The 17,434-nt window shown below is 50.1% G+C and overlaps 1 protein-coding gene across 3 annotated transcripts in view; it reads right to left on the reverse strand.

Annotated features, from left to right (window-relative positions):
- The window catches only part of SIL1 (SIL1 nucleotide exchange factor), a 93,565-nt gene that overhangs the window by 16,035 nt on the left and 60,096 nt on the right, over positions 1 to 17,434 (reverse strand). For all 3 annotated transcript variants that reach the window (XM_066328875.1, XM_066328873.1, XM_066328874.1), the window contains one exon: positions 16,434 to 16,555. In XM_066328875.1, coding sequence (XP_066184972.1) covers positions 16,434 to 16,555 — 122 coding nt within the window. The remainder of the gene's footprint in view (positions 1 to 16,433; positions 16,556 to 17,434) is intronic.

The raw sequence follows: 17,434 nt of genomic DNA on the forward strand, positions 1-17,434 counted from the left end.
GACAGGAGGAGGGTTAGATGGGATATTGGCAAGAAAATGAGACCCTTGCACAGGGTGCCCAGAGAAGCTGTGGCTGCCCCAGGATCCCTGGAAGTGTCCCAGGCCAGGCTGGACAGGGCTTGGAGCAGCCTGGGACAGTGGGAGGTGGCCCTGCCCATGGCAGGGGGATGGAATGGGATGAGCTTTAAGCTCCCTTCCAACCCAAACCATTCTGGGATTCCGGGATTCTCCTCCCCCAAGAGGGCTGACTGGACAGCAGGAGCTGGAGACACTGTGTTGGGAAACAGGACTTGGATAGGCTTTGTTTATGCCCATCTTTCAGAACCATTACATTCAGTTCCAATTCCCTCTCTTTTCTGCGTGTTCACTGTGAATTCCCCAAACGCAGCACAATCTTTCAGCACTCCTGCCATGGGATGACTCTCACACGCTGCTCCCTGTTTCTGTCCTTCACCCTGTGCTGTGACAGCCCGTGCCACGTGATGCCCTGGACAATCTGGGCCACACATTCACGGCCGTGGACCTCTGCATTTCAGAGCACAAATTTGGGAACCCACAGCCGACCGTGGACACATCGCTCATTCTGGAAATGTAGGCCACAAAGCTACTTTAGTTCTGCTTTTGCTTGTAAATCAAGGGCTTACATATGTAATTGGCCCAACCTTAAGAGCAAACAACAGCAGTGGCAGTACTGTGCCAGCAATTATTCATGCCTATAATAAACGGCTGTAAAAATGAAAGCCAGCCTTTAAAAATCTGGCTCCTCACTGCACAAACAACAAAAACTCATTTTCAGGGCTTGGCCAGAGGAGTTTTTTAATTTGGGGGGAGCGATTGAGGTGGGTGAGGATTTATTTTTTCTCTTTTCATTCTCTAAAAAGACCACTCATGCCCATGTTTAGGTCACGGATTATCCTGGCTACATTTCAGCACTGTGAAATAAAGCCAGTGAGAGGCACAGGGGACAAATCTGCCCTCTGCATTCCACGAGCAGGGCCCCGGGAACAGGCACAGCTGATCCCCATCCCTTGGCACGTGGGGACAGTCAATTGTTTGCAGCCCTTCCTGCCTCCATGCTGAGCCAGCAGTGTGCCCACAGATGAGCCACCACCCCTGGCGGTGACACAGCCACTGGCCCTCCAGCTCCAGGCAAACCCTGTGCTGCTGTTCCACGCCAGGACAGGGCTGCTGAGCCTTGCACAGGTCCTGCCAGCTAACAAGAGCATCCTGGCTAAAGAATCTCTCCTCAGGGTGAAGCAGCAGACACCTGTCTGCCTCTTGTGCCCTCTTTAACCAACCGTGGCCACAATGCAGCCGCTCCTGGGCTTGCAGGAGGAAAGGTGTGATGAGATCGTTCCTTCTGCTGTGCACATTTCTCACCCACAGCACCACAGCAACCCCTACAAACCTCTTCTAGCACATGGCTGAAGATCTCCATGGTGGTGCTGAGCAATAGCACCAGAGGAACAAGGCAGAACTGAGCCCTGCTCCCACAGTACTCACCAGGCAGGAGCAGATTTCTCCCCTTCCAGCAGCAGATGACAGTAGTAGGGACCTTCTACATGCTCTAGACCACGAGTTTAGAAGGTCTGAGGCACTGACAGACTTCCTCAATGAGGAATCAACCATTTTACATGCTCATTTGGCACTTCTGGTTGGTTTCCTCCTGCCTTAAGCAGCGGCAGAGCATGAATGGAAGAGCTCTGTAAGGACTCTCTCCCTCTCTGCCGTGGAAAGCTTCCCTCGTCAGAAATCTCCTCTAACTACCAAGTTTTAGTGTCTTCTGAAGGAAGGCACATTCATCACAGTTCAGAAGGGACCTTTCGGCCTAATCCCCACTGGAGAAGCTGCCAAACCGCTCCTCCCATCACACAATTAGCAGCCACGAAGACTTTGGTACACGGGGCGATGCGGCGCTGCTATGACAACAGGAACGGGAGACTCGTTACGGGTTTCATCGAGAGGGATAACGAGCAATCAGGGCTCCGAGAGGAGGCAGGAATCAATGGGAGATGCGGATACCAGCGCGTTTTCTGGATCGGGCCGGTATTCGGGAGCCCGGGAAGGCTGAATCGCATTGTTACGGCACGGTCGCCGCGAGTACAACTTCTGAGGACAGGCAGATTCCTGGGGAGTAGAGATGAATATTCATGAAGGAGCTCAGTTTGGGAGAGGAAATGAATCAAGCGTGACAAATGCCGCCTATTAGGAAAAGAGGGTGGCGTCTATTTTTAGTGGAGTTAAGCAAACATTAAAGCTCACTCTCTAAGAACTCCAAATAATACCACTCCCTGCTCTGCCTCCCCATCGCCAGATAAGAATTTAGCAGCACGTTCCCACCAGCCAAAACCCGCTCGCCTCAACAGAACTTTTCCGATTTAGCCCCCGTGAGTGTTTTATAAAAATACAAGTTTTAATCTCTCATCTGCATAGGAAGATGTAACGGCTTCCACCAGGATTTATTTTTTTCCCCCCTTCTCCTGCATCATAAGGCTTGAAGGAACCTTTTTAAGACGGAAGAAAACGCTGCATTGAAATCTCCTAAAAGAGCACTCACGCGGAGCTGTAATCACTTCAGATGCACAGAATTATCAGGAGGAGAAAATTCATCTCACTTAGAATCAAGCCCCAATTTGAAACAGAAAGGAAGAGGCTTGGTTTGCCGCCGTGCCAAGCACTCAGACTTTTCACTGAAGTCAAAGAAGCTACAGCTGCTCTGAGCCATTGAAAATCATGCCCAGAATCTCTAGTGAAACTTGTTTGCAGAGATGGCAGCAGTGTGATAAGGATGTTGACTATTCCAAATAGGCCCACATTATTTTATATTTTTAGAGATACTTAGTCTGCCTATTATTATTATTAAGCAGAGGTGGAGTATTTACTGCCCTTTTCTCAGAAATCTGTACAAATGCTGCTTTTCAGCAGGCTTCTCTTTTCTTCTGGTGAACGTTCCTCGTTACACTTTTCAGGCTTACAAACGTCCAATTAAGTAAGACAACAAAGACAGAATAGTGCCTAACAAAAACATCGCCATGCCCACAAAGGTATTTGAGGCCTTCATTCGGTAAGATAAGATGCTCCCCAGCCAAGATAATGATCAGAGCATTTGGAGAGCAGTAGGACACACGTGGTCCTAACAGTGAGCACTTGGAAGACCCCTGTCTTCTAAGTGACCCCTGTCTTCCCCTGGCAAGGGGAGAGCATGAGCCAGGGGTGAAGGACCTTTGGCACAAAGTCTCCAGGCTCAGTCCAGGCTCTGCTGGCTCCTGCCATGCACCAAGGGCCAACTCTTCAAGGCAAATGCCCAAACTCCTCCTCGTGCAGCACCACATGGCCTCTGTCTCCTCTCCTGTAGAGGGTCAAACACAGCCTTAGAGCTGGTTTAAAAAGAAGCTGCTCTGAAATTAGACATGTCAAGTGTTCATTATGGATACCAGCCTCCGACACCAACAGCAGAGACATAGCCTTTCCCAGAGCATCCAAACCCTGGGAAATGCCCTATGGCTTTGGGATCACAGGTGCTGTCCCTCCCTGAGATCCCCTCCTTGGCCTTTCCTTCCTGATCGAGTGTCCTCATGACTCCCCCTCAGCTTTCAGGTTACAAGCTCCCCTTCCATCTGGAGGGGAAGATGCCCACGATTAACAAAATGTGACTGGGTCCACTGGGGCAGCCTGCATGCCCAGCACAGCTGGGACCCCACCAGGTGACAGCCAGCACACAGATCTCTCCATGCAACACCTCCTGGTGCTCAAATGGCAGTGCCATTTGTCGGGGAAGCCGGGCTCGGAGTCCTTTGGAGAGCACATCTTCGTCCCTCGCCACACCAGCCCCCAGCAACTGTTGCCATGGTTATTTTATTGGAGTGCTTTTCATCAAGGAGATGCTGCAAGTGCTGAATTGTCTCTTGCAAGAGTTATATAGGAATAACTAGCTGATAAGTAGGAATAACGGGTTCAGACTGCCCACGGAAGCCAGTGATCCCAATTATTTTTGTTTTGATCCTGCCTTTCTTTTGGTCTCTGCCAGGCTCAGGTTTAAAGCGGGGGTTAGAGACAAGCAGCAGAGAAGGAAAGGTTTCCTGATGGGAAACGCACTTGGCTCTGCCAGGAGATTAAAGGTCTCTCCTCAAACAAAGCCTCTGTTTTTCAATCAACCCTAAATAGGCTCTAACAAGGCACAGCAATCAACCAGGCAACATATATCCATCCTCACCTGTCGGCCCGGGGCGAGGAACGAGATGTATTTCCCGGTTCCATCATGTTAATTGTTAATCAGGATATGATAGGCACAGCCCCAAAGCCTTTGTCAGTCACAGCAGTGATGGATGTCCCGGGCTCCGCTCCAGCCCCGGCAGCGGGACCAGCCCACGCCTCTGCGGGGTCCGTGGTGAGGCCCCCGCCTTCCAGACTTTCAGCTTCACAGAGTGCAGGAATAAAGCCTGCTCTGGAAAGCCAGGGCCGTTTTGTTTAGTCCTCATTGAAAGCTCTGAGGAGTGACTGGGTAATGATGGAGCTGCTCTTCCCCCGCTGCTGGGGTCCCACAGTGCAGGCCGTCAGGCTTTGAATGACAGAAATGCCTTTTTCTGCTCTCTGCTGTCCCTGGCGCAGGTTTTAGGTTGGGAGGTGCTGCCTCAGACCTGAAGAAGAGTGCCACTGGAGGAGAGGCACATGGAGCCCACTGCAGCCTGCACAGCCACCAGCGTCACCCAAACCTCAGCCTGTGACAGCGGAGGGGCTGCCCAAGGAAGCAGGACCCTCCTCATGGAGGGATGCAAAAGAGCAGGGGAACATCTCAGCTTTGTTCAGCTTTGGGAATGAGCCCAAGGACAAAAAAAAAATCTATTAGATTTTTCTTTTGTCCTTTTTGGGAGGCATCAGGCCCAGCATCACCAGCCAGGGAAGGGAAGGAACTGTCCTGCACTGGAGTGACCTCACCTTGAGTTCCGAGAGAGTTTTGGGTGCCACAAGATCAGAGAGCCAAAGCTGCTCCAGAGCGGCCAAAGGAGGGAGCCGGGGCTGGGGAAGGGTCTGCAGGGGCCACCCAAGGAGCGGTGAGGGCACTGGGCTGGTCCAGCTGCAGCACAGGGGCTGAGGGCAGAGCTCGGGGAAGGAGGGAACGGCTGGAAGGGGAAGTTTGGGATGGGGAGCAGGGAAAGGTTCTTCCCCCAGAGGGTGCTGGCACTGCCCAGGCTCCCCAGGGAATGGGCACGGCCCCGAGGCTGCCAGAGCTCCAGGAGCGTTTGGACAGCGCTGCCAGGGATGCCCAGGGGGGATTGGTGGGGGGTCTGGGCAGGGCCAGGGGTGGGACTGGATGATCCCAGAGAGTCCCTTAAACTCAGGATATTCTGATTCCAGATGTAAGCCAAGCACACCTTGCACCTGGAGCTGGGCAAACACTCTGTGCTGTGCCACAGTGCTGGGTTTGACATGGTGTCTGTCCAGCAGAGACACTTGAGTTGCTGTTAGTGGACTCAGACACCCAAGCTGGAGCCCCCAGGCTGGTGCCAGCCTTGCTCCCTGGGGCTGAGCTCCCCTCCTGCCACCGGCACAGGCAGATGTGGCCACAGAGCCACGGCCCCCAGCAGTGCCCAGACATGCAAACCCTGCTCCACTCTACAGCCACCCACCAGGGTTGGCTCTTCCTGGAGAGCACTCTGCACTGCTGCCACAGCCACGGGCTAGAGACAAGTGAATGTGGATGATGTGACCCCAGAGAGATCAGGATTCAGCCATTCTCAAACTGCCAGAAGAGACAGAAGATGACTTCACCAATTCCAGCTAAAATAGCTGGATTTAAAGAAATGAAATTTGTCAGTTCATTAGTGTGTAACATAAGAATGAAAAATGCATTTCTAATTCCTGATCCACTAATCCACAATCCGCTGATCTGCAATCCCCAGAGTCCCCAGAGAAAGAAAAGAAAATCCACAGCAGCCTTACAGTATCTCTCCACGACTTCTGGCCAGGTCCTGCAGAGACCCTCGGCTACAGAGCCTTCCTCCCAGTACAAAATTCACTTCAGCCAACTTGCTGCCATCCTAGGGGGGCTCAGGGATAACAAAACTCAAACTGCACTTGTCAGAGTGAGTGAACACTGGATGTTTGGTGAGCTGTTGGGTACAATGTCCCAGGAGTTAGCTCAGCTCCCCACAGATCTGCAGGATCAGCTCATTTCCAGCAGAACTCCCACTTGTCAGGACAATTAGCAAGCTCCCAGTCACCTTCTTAACTGGGAGGGCTGCTACTGCATCACAGGAAGGGGTGCTGGTGCCTGTGAAAGGCCTGTCCTGGCTGCATCTGGGAGATGTCCCCTGTCCCTTCTCCCCAGCTGAGGGACCCTTGGATGCCGTTTGTTATCCAGTTTGCCCCAGCAAGACCAGTTCAGTGCACACACACCTGCCAAGCACACACAGTGGTGGGCCCCCAGCCACGGCCACACCTTAAACCATGACCTCCACAGCCAATTTCAACTTCCCACTCCAAATCCTTCCTTAAACTATTCTCAACACTCAGCCCCGTTCAGTGGGGAGGCGCCCACAGCCCTCTGTTTGGCACGTGGGCCATGGCAGCACCACCTGTGCACAGAGGCCAGACCAGCACCATGTGGGAAACTGGGAATTCCCTGGGGTGGCCACCACTGCCCTTGACCATCCCCTGCATGTCCTCTCCAAACAGATGTGCTGAAATCCAGATCTGGATTTGCCTTTGTAAAACAACTTTACCTTCACTGGCTGCATCTCCCCATTTCTGGAGCTGCTCAGGATTGCTGACCATAGAAGCACCACCATGAGCAGTCAAGGCAGTTTGCACATTGAGGATTGCTCCCAAAACATGATGGGAAATTCTCCTTTCTGCAACACCTTTTCCTCCTCCTGCCCAGCAGAAAATGCTGTGAATGTCGTGTCTACAGGCCCAGAAATATCCACTAGTGCTGAGGCCACCACACATAGGACCACCTGGTGTTTCTTCATTACTCCCTTCCCCCTCAGAGCAGGTCACACATGGAGCAGGAACCCAGAGCAGAGCCCAAACCCCATGCCACTCCCACACCTCCACATTCCCAAGTTTTTTGGAGCATGCCTCAAAATGTTCCCCTTCTCTCTGCTCAGCTCTCAGTGCAGGGACACATCGTGCACAGCTGCAGGAGGCTCCAGGCAGAAATAGCAGCTCATTACCCAAGCACGTCACCCCATGCAAGGACCCTGACATGCCACCAACCCTCCCTCACCCCAACCCACACCCGGGCCACCCCCGCCCTCCTCCAGCCACAGGTCCCACCGGGAGGGGACAGCTCGGGGCTGGCACTGCCAGGTGACATCTGTGTGTCCCCCCTGAGCTCTTGGTGCCAGCTGAATTGATACCCAGGTGCTGCCAGGGTAGGACCAAGCCCTGACTCCACTGCACTCTTGAAGATTTCAATTAATCATAAAGCCAATCCCATTTTGGGCTCCATCTGTCTTTATTCCTTCAGGGACTAATAATGCCTCACCGTGTGTTTTCACACACTAGCTGAACTGAAATTAAGACAGATTTCAATATGAAGTACCTTAGAAGAAAATGCATTTTTTAAAAAGAAATCTCAGAGTCGTTAGTGTTCTCAGCTTGGAAAAACACCTTGTTAAGTAAAAGCAGCGGGGTATTAATTTGGAAAGAACTCAGGTGAGTTCCTGCTCGTTGCAAGACACGCAAATAAACTAAAATCACATTTAGGGGCTTTTATGACAGAATATGTATGGAAATATGATGCAACCTGCTTCCACAAGGAGAGGAGGAACGTGCAGAGGAGCTCACACAGGCTCCCATGTGCAGCCTCTGAGCAGAGGGGTGCTGGCAGCAGCCACCCTGCTGCACCAGGCATGGACCAGAACCCAGAAACCCTCTCCAACCCTCCCTGTTGCACTGACAGAAATAGATAAAACCCAAGAACCCTTGTGGTTCGTCATGTATGGCAGGTTTGAGCTGCTCAAGGCTTAGGGAAACCTCATTTACATGTCAGCACACCATACACCGGGGTTTTGTGTTCCTCCCTCTGCAATCCTGCCATGGGGCCTTTCCAGCCAGCCAAGCCTGCATGTCCACTTCAATAAGGCAATTTCCATGTTGATCTGGTGGGTTATACAAAACAACAGCCCTAATTATTGATCTCAGCAGATGCAGCTAAGGATTAATGGCCTGCCCCTTGGAACTGCCACTGCAGGGCTGTGCCCATCATCCCCTGGCTGTCAGCCTGGCAGCACCAGCTCATCCCCTCCCTCCTGACCCACATGGAGGTGTTGTCCCACACGGTGACAGCTGAGGCTGGGATGCCCAAAGCCAGCTTCAGGATGATTAACAGAAGGGAACAGTTATGGTGAACACTGGGAGGGAATAACTGGGGGAGTCCTGACTGTGGAGAGCAGCAGTGACAGGATGTTTAGCATGACCCACATTTCACCTGGGCTCCAGCTAATGCCACCTCACCGCAAGCAGAGCCCTTCCTCTCTCCCACCCCCTGTGTTCAAGCTTTGAAGAAAAAAACCAGGAGAGACAGTCTGGAAAGGATGGTTGCAAGGAATTATACAATGTGCTCTGCGTTGAATTCATAAGAGACATGTGAGACGTGAGAAGTGCAGAGCGCTGAGGGGCACGAGGCTTCTGATGGAAGCCAAGATCCTTTGATGGCAGCCTTCTGGAACTGGCTGCAGTACCTTGGAAACTCATTAAATGCAGCAGAAAGGACAAGTGACGTACATCTATTGATGCTCTGAGCAGCAAATTAGTTTTCAAATCTATTCAGGGCTCCCGCAGTGGCATCGAGGGGCCCAGCCTCAGTGGGAAGCGGCTGGGAGAGTATTTCTGCAGCTCGTGTGGGGACTCCCAGCTGCCCTCAGGGAGGGGACTGCCACTGGCCCAGCTCCCCGGGGACATCAGGTGGCCACAGACAGCTGCCCTGAGCATCAGGGCTCCGAGGGCTGCACTCCAAGGCAGGGAGCCAAGCCTCCCAAAACACACCAGGCTGCTCCCAGGGCCTCTGCCGGACATCTCCTCTCAGGCAGAAAGAAGATCATCTGAAATAAAGGGACATCAAAACCCAGCTCACAAGAGGACACAGAATGTCAGCACCTGAGGGAAGAGCAGGTAGTTAACAGCGATGAGGAGTTTCTTCAGAAGGAGATAATTTCCAGTAAGCTGTTGTTTTCTCTCATCATCCCATTCAAACACCTGGAGAGCCTCGAAGCAGCTGAGGTTGGCAGCAATCTGGTGGAAGGCCTGAGGAACTGTCTGCATGGATGAATAATCACCTGTTTCAATGAATCTTTAAGCACATGAATAGACAGATGAGAGAAAACTTATCAAAGCACTGAATTAAGAGAACAGGTAGGCTGGAAAATGTCAGCCTGGAAACAAGGCTGATCTCTTTTCAGTCAGGACAGCCAAGGGCCATTCTTGGATGCCAAGGGAGCATGCAGTTGCCAGTTTATGTTATTTTGCCTCCTATGAAAGCTCTGCTGCCCTCTCCTCAGCACAACGAGAGGAGTGGGTGAAAAAAATATGGCTAAATCCAGAAGAGAGGCCACAAGAGGCAAGGGCAGCCCCCCAACATCCCTCTGACAGCTCAGTTCTGCCAGCTGGCAATGAAATCCAGCAAAAGCCACCAGCAGGAAGGGGTAGGATAGTGCAGACAGCAAGATCTACAGAGGAAGAGATGGGATTGGCATCCTCCCACAGGGGCTCAGACAAAGGCTGCAATCATAAGGGTCAGTTCTGTCCACCCCAAACCTGCTGGGAGCAGGTCCTCACTGAGGCTGGATCCTGCATTTCCCACTCCTGTTGTTCACCTCCCAGTCATCCCCATCTTTGTTCTACTCAATGCACTTTGTCAAGCTCCCTTCTGAAACACACAACAACAGGCTGCGACAGGCTCCCACAGCCCCTGAAAAGAGCAGATGCAGATGCCTCCTCTTGGTGAGTCTTTTGCATCTATTGCTTGGAGGGAATGCAGAGAACCTGCCAAGACCTGGGTGAGTCACAGCAGGTCAGGAGAATAATGTGGGTGTTCAGGAAGGAAAATCTTCGAAGCCTGTGAAGCCATTAGCAGAGTGTACGGGCTGTAGTAAAAAGGATAAACAGAAAATCAGGAAAAACAGGATCACAGGAGCATTTAGGCTGGAAAAAACATCCAAGACCATCAAATCCAACCATTAATCTCACACCACCATGTTCACTGCTAAACCATGTCCCTAAGTGCCAAATCTGCGTGGCTTTTCAACCCTTCCGGGGTTGTTCCAGTACTTCACAACCCTTTCAGTGAAAAAAATTCCCTAATCTAAACCTCTCCTGGCAGAACTTGAGGCTGTTTTCTCATGTCTTACTGCGTGTTACTTGGGAGAAGAAACCAGTCCCCGCCTGGCTCCACCCTCCTGCCAGGGAGTTGTAGTTGAGCAAGAAGGATGAATAAATAGTGGCTGAAGAGACAGAGGAATACATGTTGTGTCCAGCTACATGCTGTGTCCAGAACCACGTCTGCGCTAGGAAACAGCAAGTTTGGGCTGGTTTTTTTGGCAGAAAGTGATTAGGTAACCAGCCTGAACATGTATTTTAAATGGAAACCACCACAATAACTCAAAGGCTTTAGCAGAGACCATTTACTAAACACGATGAGACAGAAACAACATGTTTTATATAATGCATGAGCTGGCTGTGATGGGTCTTTCCCTCGCTGCTGAAACTCTGCTGGAGCAGCTTCCTGGTGCTCCCCATGCCTGTCACAGCCTGGGCAGCACTGGCTGTTCCATGGGGCTGTGTTTGTGGGACAGGACACCTCCCACAGCTCTCAGAACATCAGCACTGGGGCCTCAGGAGACCCTGCAGGTTCTGGGAGCACCCACTGCCGTGTGAAGGACACAGGAGGACAAGGTCCAAGGCCTGAGCCCCAGGGAAGTGGGAGAAGCCAGTGGAGCCCAGCGCTGGGGGAGCCGTGGGAGCTCACTGCAGCGTGGGATGTGTGGCCAAACGCTCCCAGTTCATCCTCACTGCTTCACCCCTGTGTCCTCTCACACAGAGAACCCAGAGAGAATCCAGAATTCCCATGTTTTACAGCAAGGTCCATGTCCTCAGCCTAAACCCAGTCACTGGGGCTGAGGCCAAGGTGTCCATCCCACCTTGTCAACTCTCCAGCAGCTGCAGGCACCTGGGGAAAACATACCTCACACCAGCCCTCTACCACTTCCAGCCATCAGCACTGCCCCAAAAATTTCTCCCCAAAAACCCAGGAGCAAACCTTGGACTCTAAACTTTTCCCTCCTTGTCTTCCTGAGAGCACAAGGATGGCAGTTTACTCTTTAATTGTTAATTACACTTCCTCGTTAGATTTCAGAGGCTGAAAAATGTTTAGGGATTTATTCTTCTGTGTAATTAACCACAATGATGAAACACCCATTTATACTGCACTGCAGTTTTTGTTAAGGTTATTCATAATGGGGAAAGGCTAAATAGGTTGAGTTCATTATCATTACAGAAAAAAAATTGAGGTGACCCAATCAAATTAACTTGAAATTAAGTGCAGTGAGGCTGATAACTCCACACAAGTCAGGAGTTCAAATAAAAATAGAGGAGACAATCTAAAAAGCAAGAAATTATAAGCAGTCAAGGAGTGGAGCTGGAATTGGGAGATGGCAAACACATGGTGTGGGCAAACAGGGCCACTGAAAAAATCAGGTAAAGTGGATAAAGAGATGGGCAAATACTGCAGGATGTAAAAGAAGAAGCTGGAGGAAGAAGGGATGAAGATGGATTGGAAATAAATGGGTAGGGACAGTGCTTGTTAAGCTAACCAGATTTATTCCTCTGCACAGAAATTCTTATGTCCTTACAAGACAGCATCGAAGCAAGGTCTTTAATTTTACTTTTCCCGGGTTTATTGCTTGGGCTTCAGTGTTATTTAACACCAGTGAGCACCAACCAGTTTCAGTGCACAGCTGGACCTAACTTAAACCCCTTAAATCTGGTGGAAGCTCTTTCCTCTTGACAGACACGTCCTGGAGGAGCTGCTGCTTCTCCAACAGAGCTGGGAAGTCTTGTGCTCTGGGAAAATGGACTGATGGGCAGAGCAAGGAGACAGCATTCCCACATGCCTCTTCCCTCAGAAAAGACTATGAAAAAGCAGAACCAAAACCAGGTGGGCCCCACGATGCTGAGCTCTGTTGGACACCCCAGCACAGCAGGAGGAAACAGAGCCCATAACTCAGGGAGCTTCTCTGAGGCTCCTCTTGAGAAGCAAACACATGTTTTGTGCCTCCCTTGGCTTTACCAAAGTGGGGCAAGCTCTGAACGAGCCTCGGAGCTGGGTAACACAAATTATGGTGAATGGGATATTCAGGATAGACATGGTCATCCTTTAAGGGGTTTAATCTCTGGGAACCAGCTAAGACAATCCATGGAAAACTCCTGTGTGTTGCTACAGGATCATGCTTCAGTTATCACCAGTGATGAGTTTACGCTCAAGCCTTTGCCAAGTCCTGTGACATTACTTTAGCACTCAGGGCCAAAAGGGAAGAATGGGAGCCCAGCAATGCTGGGCTTGTGGGCAGAGGCCATGTTGGGACTGTCCCGTGCCCTTCTAGGACACGTGGCAAATGTCAGCTCAGACCATCAGTGGGACATCCTTGTCCCTGGCCACCCCATTGGGTGCATTTTTAAAGGTCTGGCCAAAATGCCACGAGTCTCTCACTGCAGCTGCACAAGTGTGTGCCCTCCCAGTTCCCCATTTTGGCCAGGCCAAAATCTCACCTTCTGAGCCTTCTGCCTCATCTCTGTGAAATACAAACTGCTTCCCTTTGCCTTGAAGGTCCCACAGCTTAATTTCTCTTCATCTTCACCTCCAACTCACCCCTAAGCGCATGGGGAACATTTGGGATAAGGCTTGAAGAAGGCATTCAACATAAATTATTATTCCCCTTCTAAACGGATTACAAAAATCCCTTTATTACAAAATACTAAAATGTTTAAATTATTGGCGTGGAAAAACATTTCCTGTAGGTAAAGTTTTCAAAAATGGAGGTTTTAATCACAAGCATAATCCTTTCTGGCTAACATTTCCAGTCTTGTGAAACATGGAGATACAGATTGCACAGAGGCCTGGCTGTGCCATGAACAAAGGGAGATGCTGCCTGTAAATAGCTCAGAGGACATCAGAAGACACTTTTCTCTCATCAGCAATCTTTTTTAGCTTAATATAGCTCCTCTTTGCATAAAACATTGACATTTTTGTAATGTTTGGACCCAATGGTGCGAATGCTGATTGTCATGCGAAGATACTGGAGTGTACCTTCAAAATATGCAGGAACATTTTACAGACAGTAGTTTCACTTGCCTCCAAAATGCTGGATCTTAATATTTCATACTTATATATATTTAAATGTTCGTACCATGGGATAAATGCTAACATGCTTTTATGCTAATGCAATCACTGGAAATCCAGATAATGCTGTGTATTGGCATATACTGTTAGTGAATTATGGATACCTAAATGTACAACCCCACATGCCTAGCAATTATTTTTGTTAGTGCATTTAACTTTTATTTGCAATCAGAGCACTTGAGGATTGTTCAAATGAAGTTTACTTTTGCAAACTGCTGAATGGAAAAACATTTTGTTAAAGGCTTAAAAACAGTAAGAGTGTGATGAGGTTTTAGACTCGCAATAAGGGCACTGCTCAGAGAACTCCACCAGATGGAACAATGTTTGATTTGGTCACAGACTCAGCAATTAAAACCCAAATGCCTGAAGTGAAGGACATATAAGAGAAACATGAGATGAAACCTTGATTTCCTCCCTGTCAGGTGAAGAAATCTGCCTCTCCTGTGGCAGAGGCTCACAGAGGCAGATGGATGCCAGGAGGTCAGATCCTGGCAGCTGGACCCCAGGACACTGTGCCCCGAGGTCCAAATCATGCTGTTCTATGGCTGCTTCTCAAGTCTGCTTCAAGCCAAATGAATAGGAGCAATATCAGGAAGGAGAAATCCTGAGCTGGCCCTGCTGTGCCTTCTCCTCCTGCCTTTACTGATCCAAGCCTTGGCCAGCCCCCTGGCCTGTTGGCTCAGGATGCTGAGCCCTGGTTTCCCCTGGAAAACCCTTTTATTCCAATGGGCTTCCAGCACAGCCAGAGCTCTGAGCCAGGTCCTGGCAGGACCACGTGCAGGCAGGACCTGGGTGCTGCAGCTGCTTGTTCCATCCCTTACCTGCTTCCCTACCTGAGCAGAGTTAAGGACAATGCAAATCTGGAGAAGATCTGGGTGTTTCTGAGAGCTGAAAAGTTCTGGATGTGACCCAGGCACATCTGGAATCGCTCTGTGTCCAGTGGTTTCCTCCTGTGTTAAACACTTGTCCACAGACAACGCCAAACTCCCTCTTCCAGACTGAACTGTGCCAGGAGTTACTGACCTGCCATGCCAGGCTCTGGAGCTGCTTGTCATCATGCCCTGATTGCCCTCTGGGAATGTTTGCCTGGCTCAAAACCGCTGGCCTGAGCCAGCCTGGCTGCAGAGACCTGGGAGGTGGCCATAGACCCATTTGGTGAGCAGCAGACCATTGCCTCTTCCCAGGCTCAGCATCCAGCACAAGATCTGACACCAGCCCCAGGCACACAGGCACAGGACAGATCATGTCCCTGCAGTCCAGCGAGCTGTGACACCTCTGGGAATTTACTGGAAAGCCCTACCACCTCTCTAAGGCTCCCAGGAACAGCCATGAGGGAAGGAAATAAACAACAAGCCTTCAGAAAAACACAAAATGCTGTGTGAAGTACCTGAAATGCCCCTGACAGTTTAACTAGAGCATGGAGTAAGCTGAGAAAATGTATGAACAAACGAATTAAGCGGTGAGCACACAGCAGACAAGTTGGCATGTAGGTGTCTACTGAGGAAGCTTAAGCACAGCAAGGGGAGAAAAAGCAAACTCCAACCAAGGCATAATATCCCTCACATTTTGGAACAGAGCTCTCAGACAATGTATCATCCAAACCACTCCAAATTACCATCTGCCAGAATGTCCTTCAAAGAAAAAAGGTCCACAAGTTTGCAAAGAAGCAGTCTAATGTTGTCATATCAGATGAGAGGTTCTCTCCAAAGATTTTTGCACTTGAGTGAGAAATACTACACAGAAGTGTGACTCTTGTGGCCACTGCTACATTGTCATGTACCATGAGACAATGAATTTTTAGAGTCTTGACCATGTCATGTCACTCCATGTACATCTGGAAAGAAGCTCTTTAACAGATCCTGTCATTTCACAAGTTACTGCAAATGTTTTCAGACCCTCTGTATGATCTTCTCTCTATGGAACATATAATTAGGAGTCCACGTGCTACCAAAGAACCTGAGCAAAGCACTCCAGTATTGTTTCAAAGATTGAGATACCCTAGAATATGAAGAGCAGGTGCTGTTTCTGATGCATCTCCCTGTCATCACTAAGTCAGGCTCTGTTTCAGACTAGAAGCTGGATCCTTTCCTAGTATAAATCTGGGTACCTGCTCCTGTCCACGAGGCCCCATCATTCCACACACGCTGAGGGCCAACTGCATTGCATATGAGATTGCCAAATAAATGCAGGTCTGTGGACCATGTGTTAGACTAAGCCATAAATAATTTACGATGCTGGAGAAGGTGACTGTATTTTTAGGTGTAGAAATATGTAGATAAAACAGTCTTGACCTTCAATTTTCACTCTCCACTTCTGATTCTGAAGTTTGAGTCCATCCAATGCATTTCTAAAGCCTCTGAATGTGCAACACAGCCCCTGCAAAGCCCCAAAACCCATACATCGAAAAGAGGGCACCAAGAAAACCCATGGAGCCCACAGGATACCTCCTGCAGCACTGCACAGGATGCCCCAGCATCAAGCAGAGCAGGTCAAACATCCTGCATGTCAGTCTCCTCTGGATTCTGGCAGCTGACCCTATTCCTGACCCCATGTCTAATCAACACCCCTTTGATGTCAGAGGCACATGTCCACGGGGCCCAAACACCACTCTAAAGACCATGGGAGCTGCTCAAATCAGCATCCTGCCATCCTGAAGCAGCCCAGGAGCAAGGAAGAGGAAGGACTTAAGGTGTTCACTGAGGTGCTTGCAACTGTACCCTCTTTCACATCTTCCCCCAGAGAGGGCTGTCACGGGGAGAGAAGGAGAATTATTCCCTCCTTGGACTTTGTACAAACAGGGAGCCCAGGGTAATCACGAAACAACCATAGATTTGACACCACATTACTTCTGGATATGTCCAAGATGAGCAAGATGAGGACACACTGAGGAGAAGAGATAATGGCTGTTGCAAGGGTGAGGCAGGGGACAAGACAGTTTCGTGGTGTGTCACAACACAGCTCTCAGTCTCTGCTATCAGAAATAAACCAAGAGAGGCAAAGAGAGGCACGGAGCCCAGCTGAGGGCAGGTCTCACCTGGACAAGGCAGCTCCCAGGACAAAAGCAGCGTGTTCCTTCAGTGAGGCCTCGCTGCTGTTCAGCCCCTCGATCACCAGCCGGAGCCCACCCATGGAGAGGAAATCCTTGGCATTGTCCACCTGGGAGAGAGCAGGTCCCATCAGCACAAACCTCCAGCCCCTGGAGAACACCTCCCTTCACACCCAGAGCACCCCCTCCCTTCTGCTCTAACCAGCATGGAGTCTGAAAAGCAGCTAGAGTTTCCCAGGGCATGGCTGTGGCTGAGCTGTACACAGTCCTGCCCACGAGCAGAGATGTCACGGCTGCACAGGCACAGTGTCCTCGTGGGAGCACATGGTCACACACAGAAGGCATCGCTGGAAACTCAAATACTTTGATTCTAGCTATCAAAACTGCTCTTGGCACGTATTTTGGTAATTCAGGTGGTCTCAAAAACTCAGTACAGCTGCTGATGTCAAAAAACTCCAGCTCTTTGCTCTCCCCTGAGCAGGCCTTTACTGGGGACCCAGGGAATTGCATGTTTTGCAAATGCAGTTAATTAATTGATGCTGTAATTGTAGCACCAGGAGTCAGGGCTGTTTAGGAGCCTGTCAGCACCAACAGGGTGCACAGGTGGCATCACAGTGAGGAGCATGAAAGTTCTCCATGAGTTCCACCAACAACTTCCCTTGGACAAGGAAAGAAAAAGCCAGTCCCTGCTTGGAGGGGTCAGCCAGGAGCTTCCCCAGGGAGCAGCCCCACAATGACTTTTCTAAGCAAACAGTAATGGATTAACTGCCCAGGAGGGAAAAGTTTACACATTAGTGGGGATTCATCAGCCTCTGGCTCTAAGTGGATCAGGGGCTAGCCAGGCACAGTCCCAGCAGGCATCTGCTCTTGGAGAGGAGATCAGAAAAGGCTCTGAGTGCTCAGAGACAAAATTTAGAGAAACAGCACAAAGTACTTCAAGTACAAAATTCAGTCCAAAGTCAAATCAATGCATTTTGGTATTCAATGAT

This window comes from Sylvia atricapilla, chromosome 14 (genome assembly GCF_009819655.1).
Source record: "Sylvia atricapilla isolate bSylAtr1 chromosome 14, bSylAtr1.pri, whole genome shotgun sequence".
Classification (NCBI taxonomy): Eukaryota; Metazoa; Chordata; class Aves; order Passeriformes; family Sylviidae; genus Sylvia; species Sylvia atricapilla.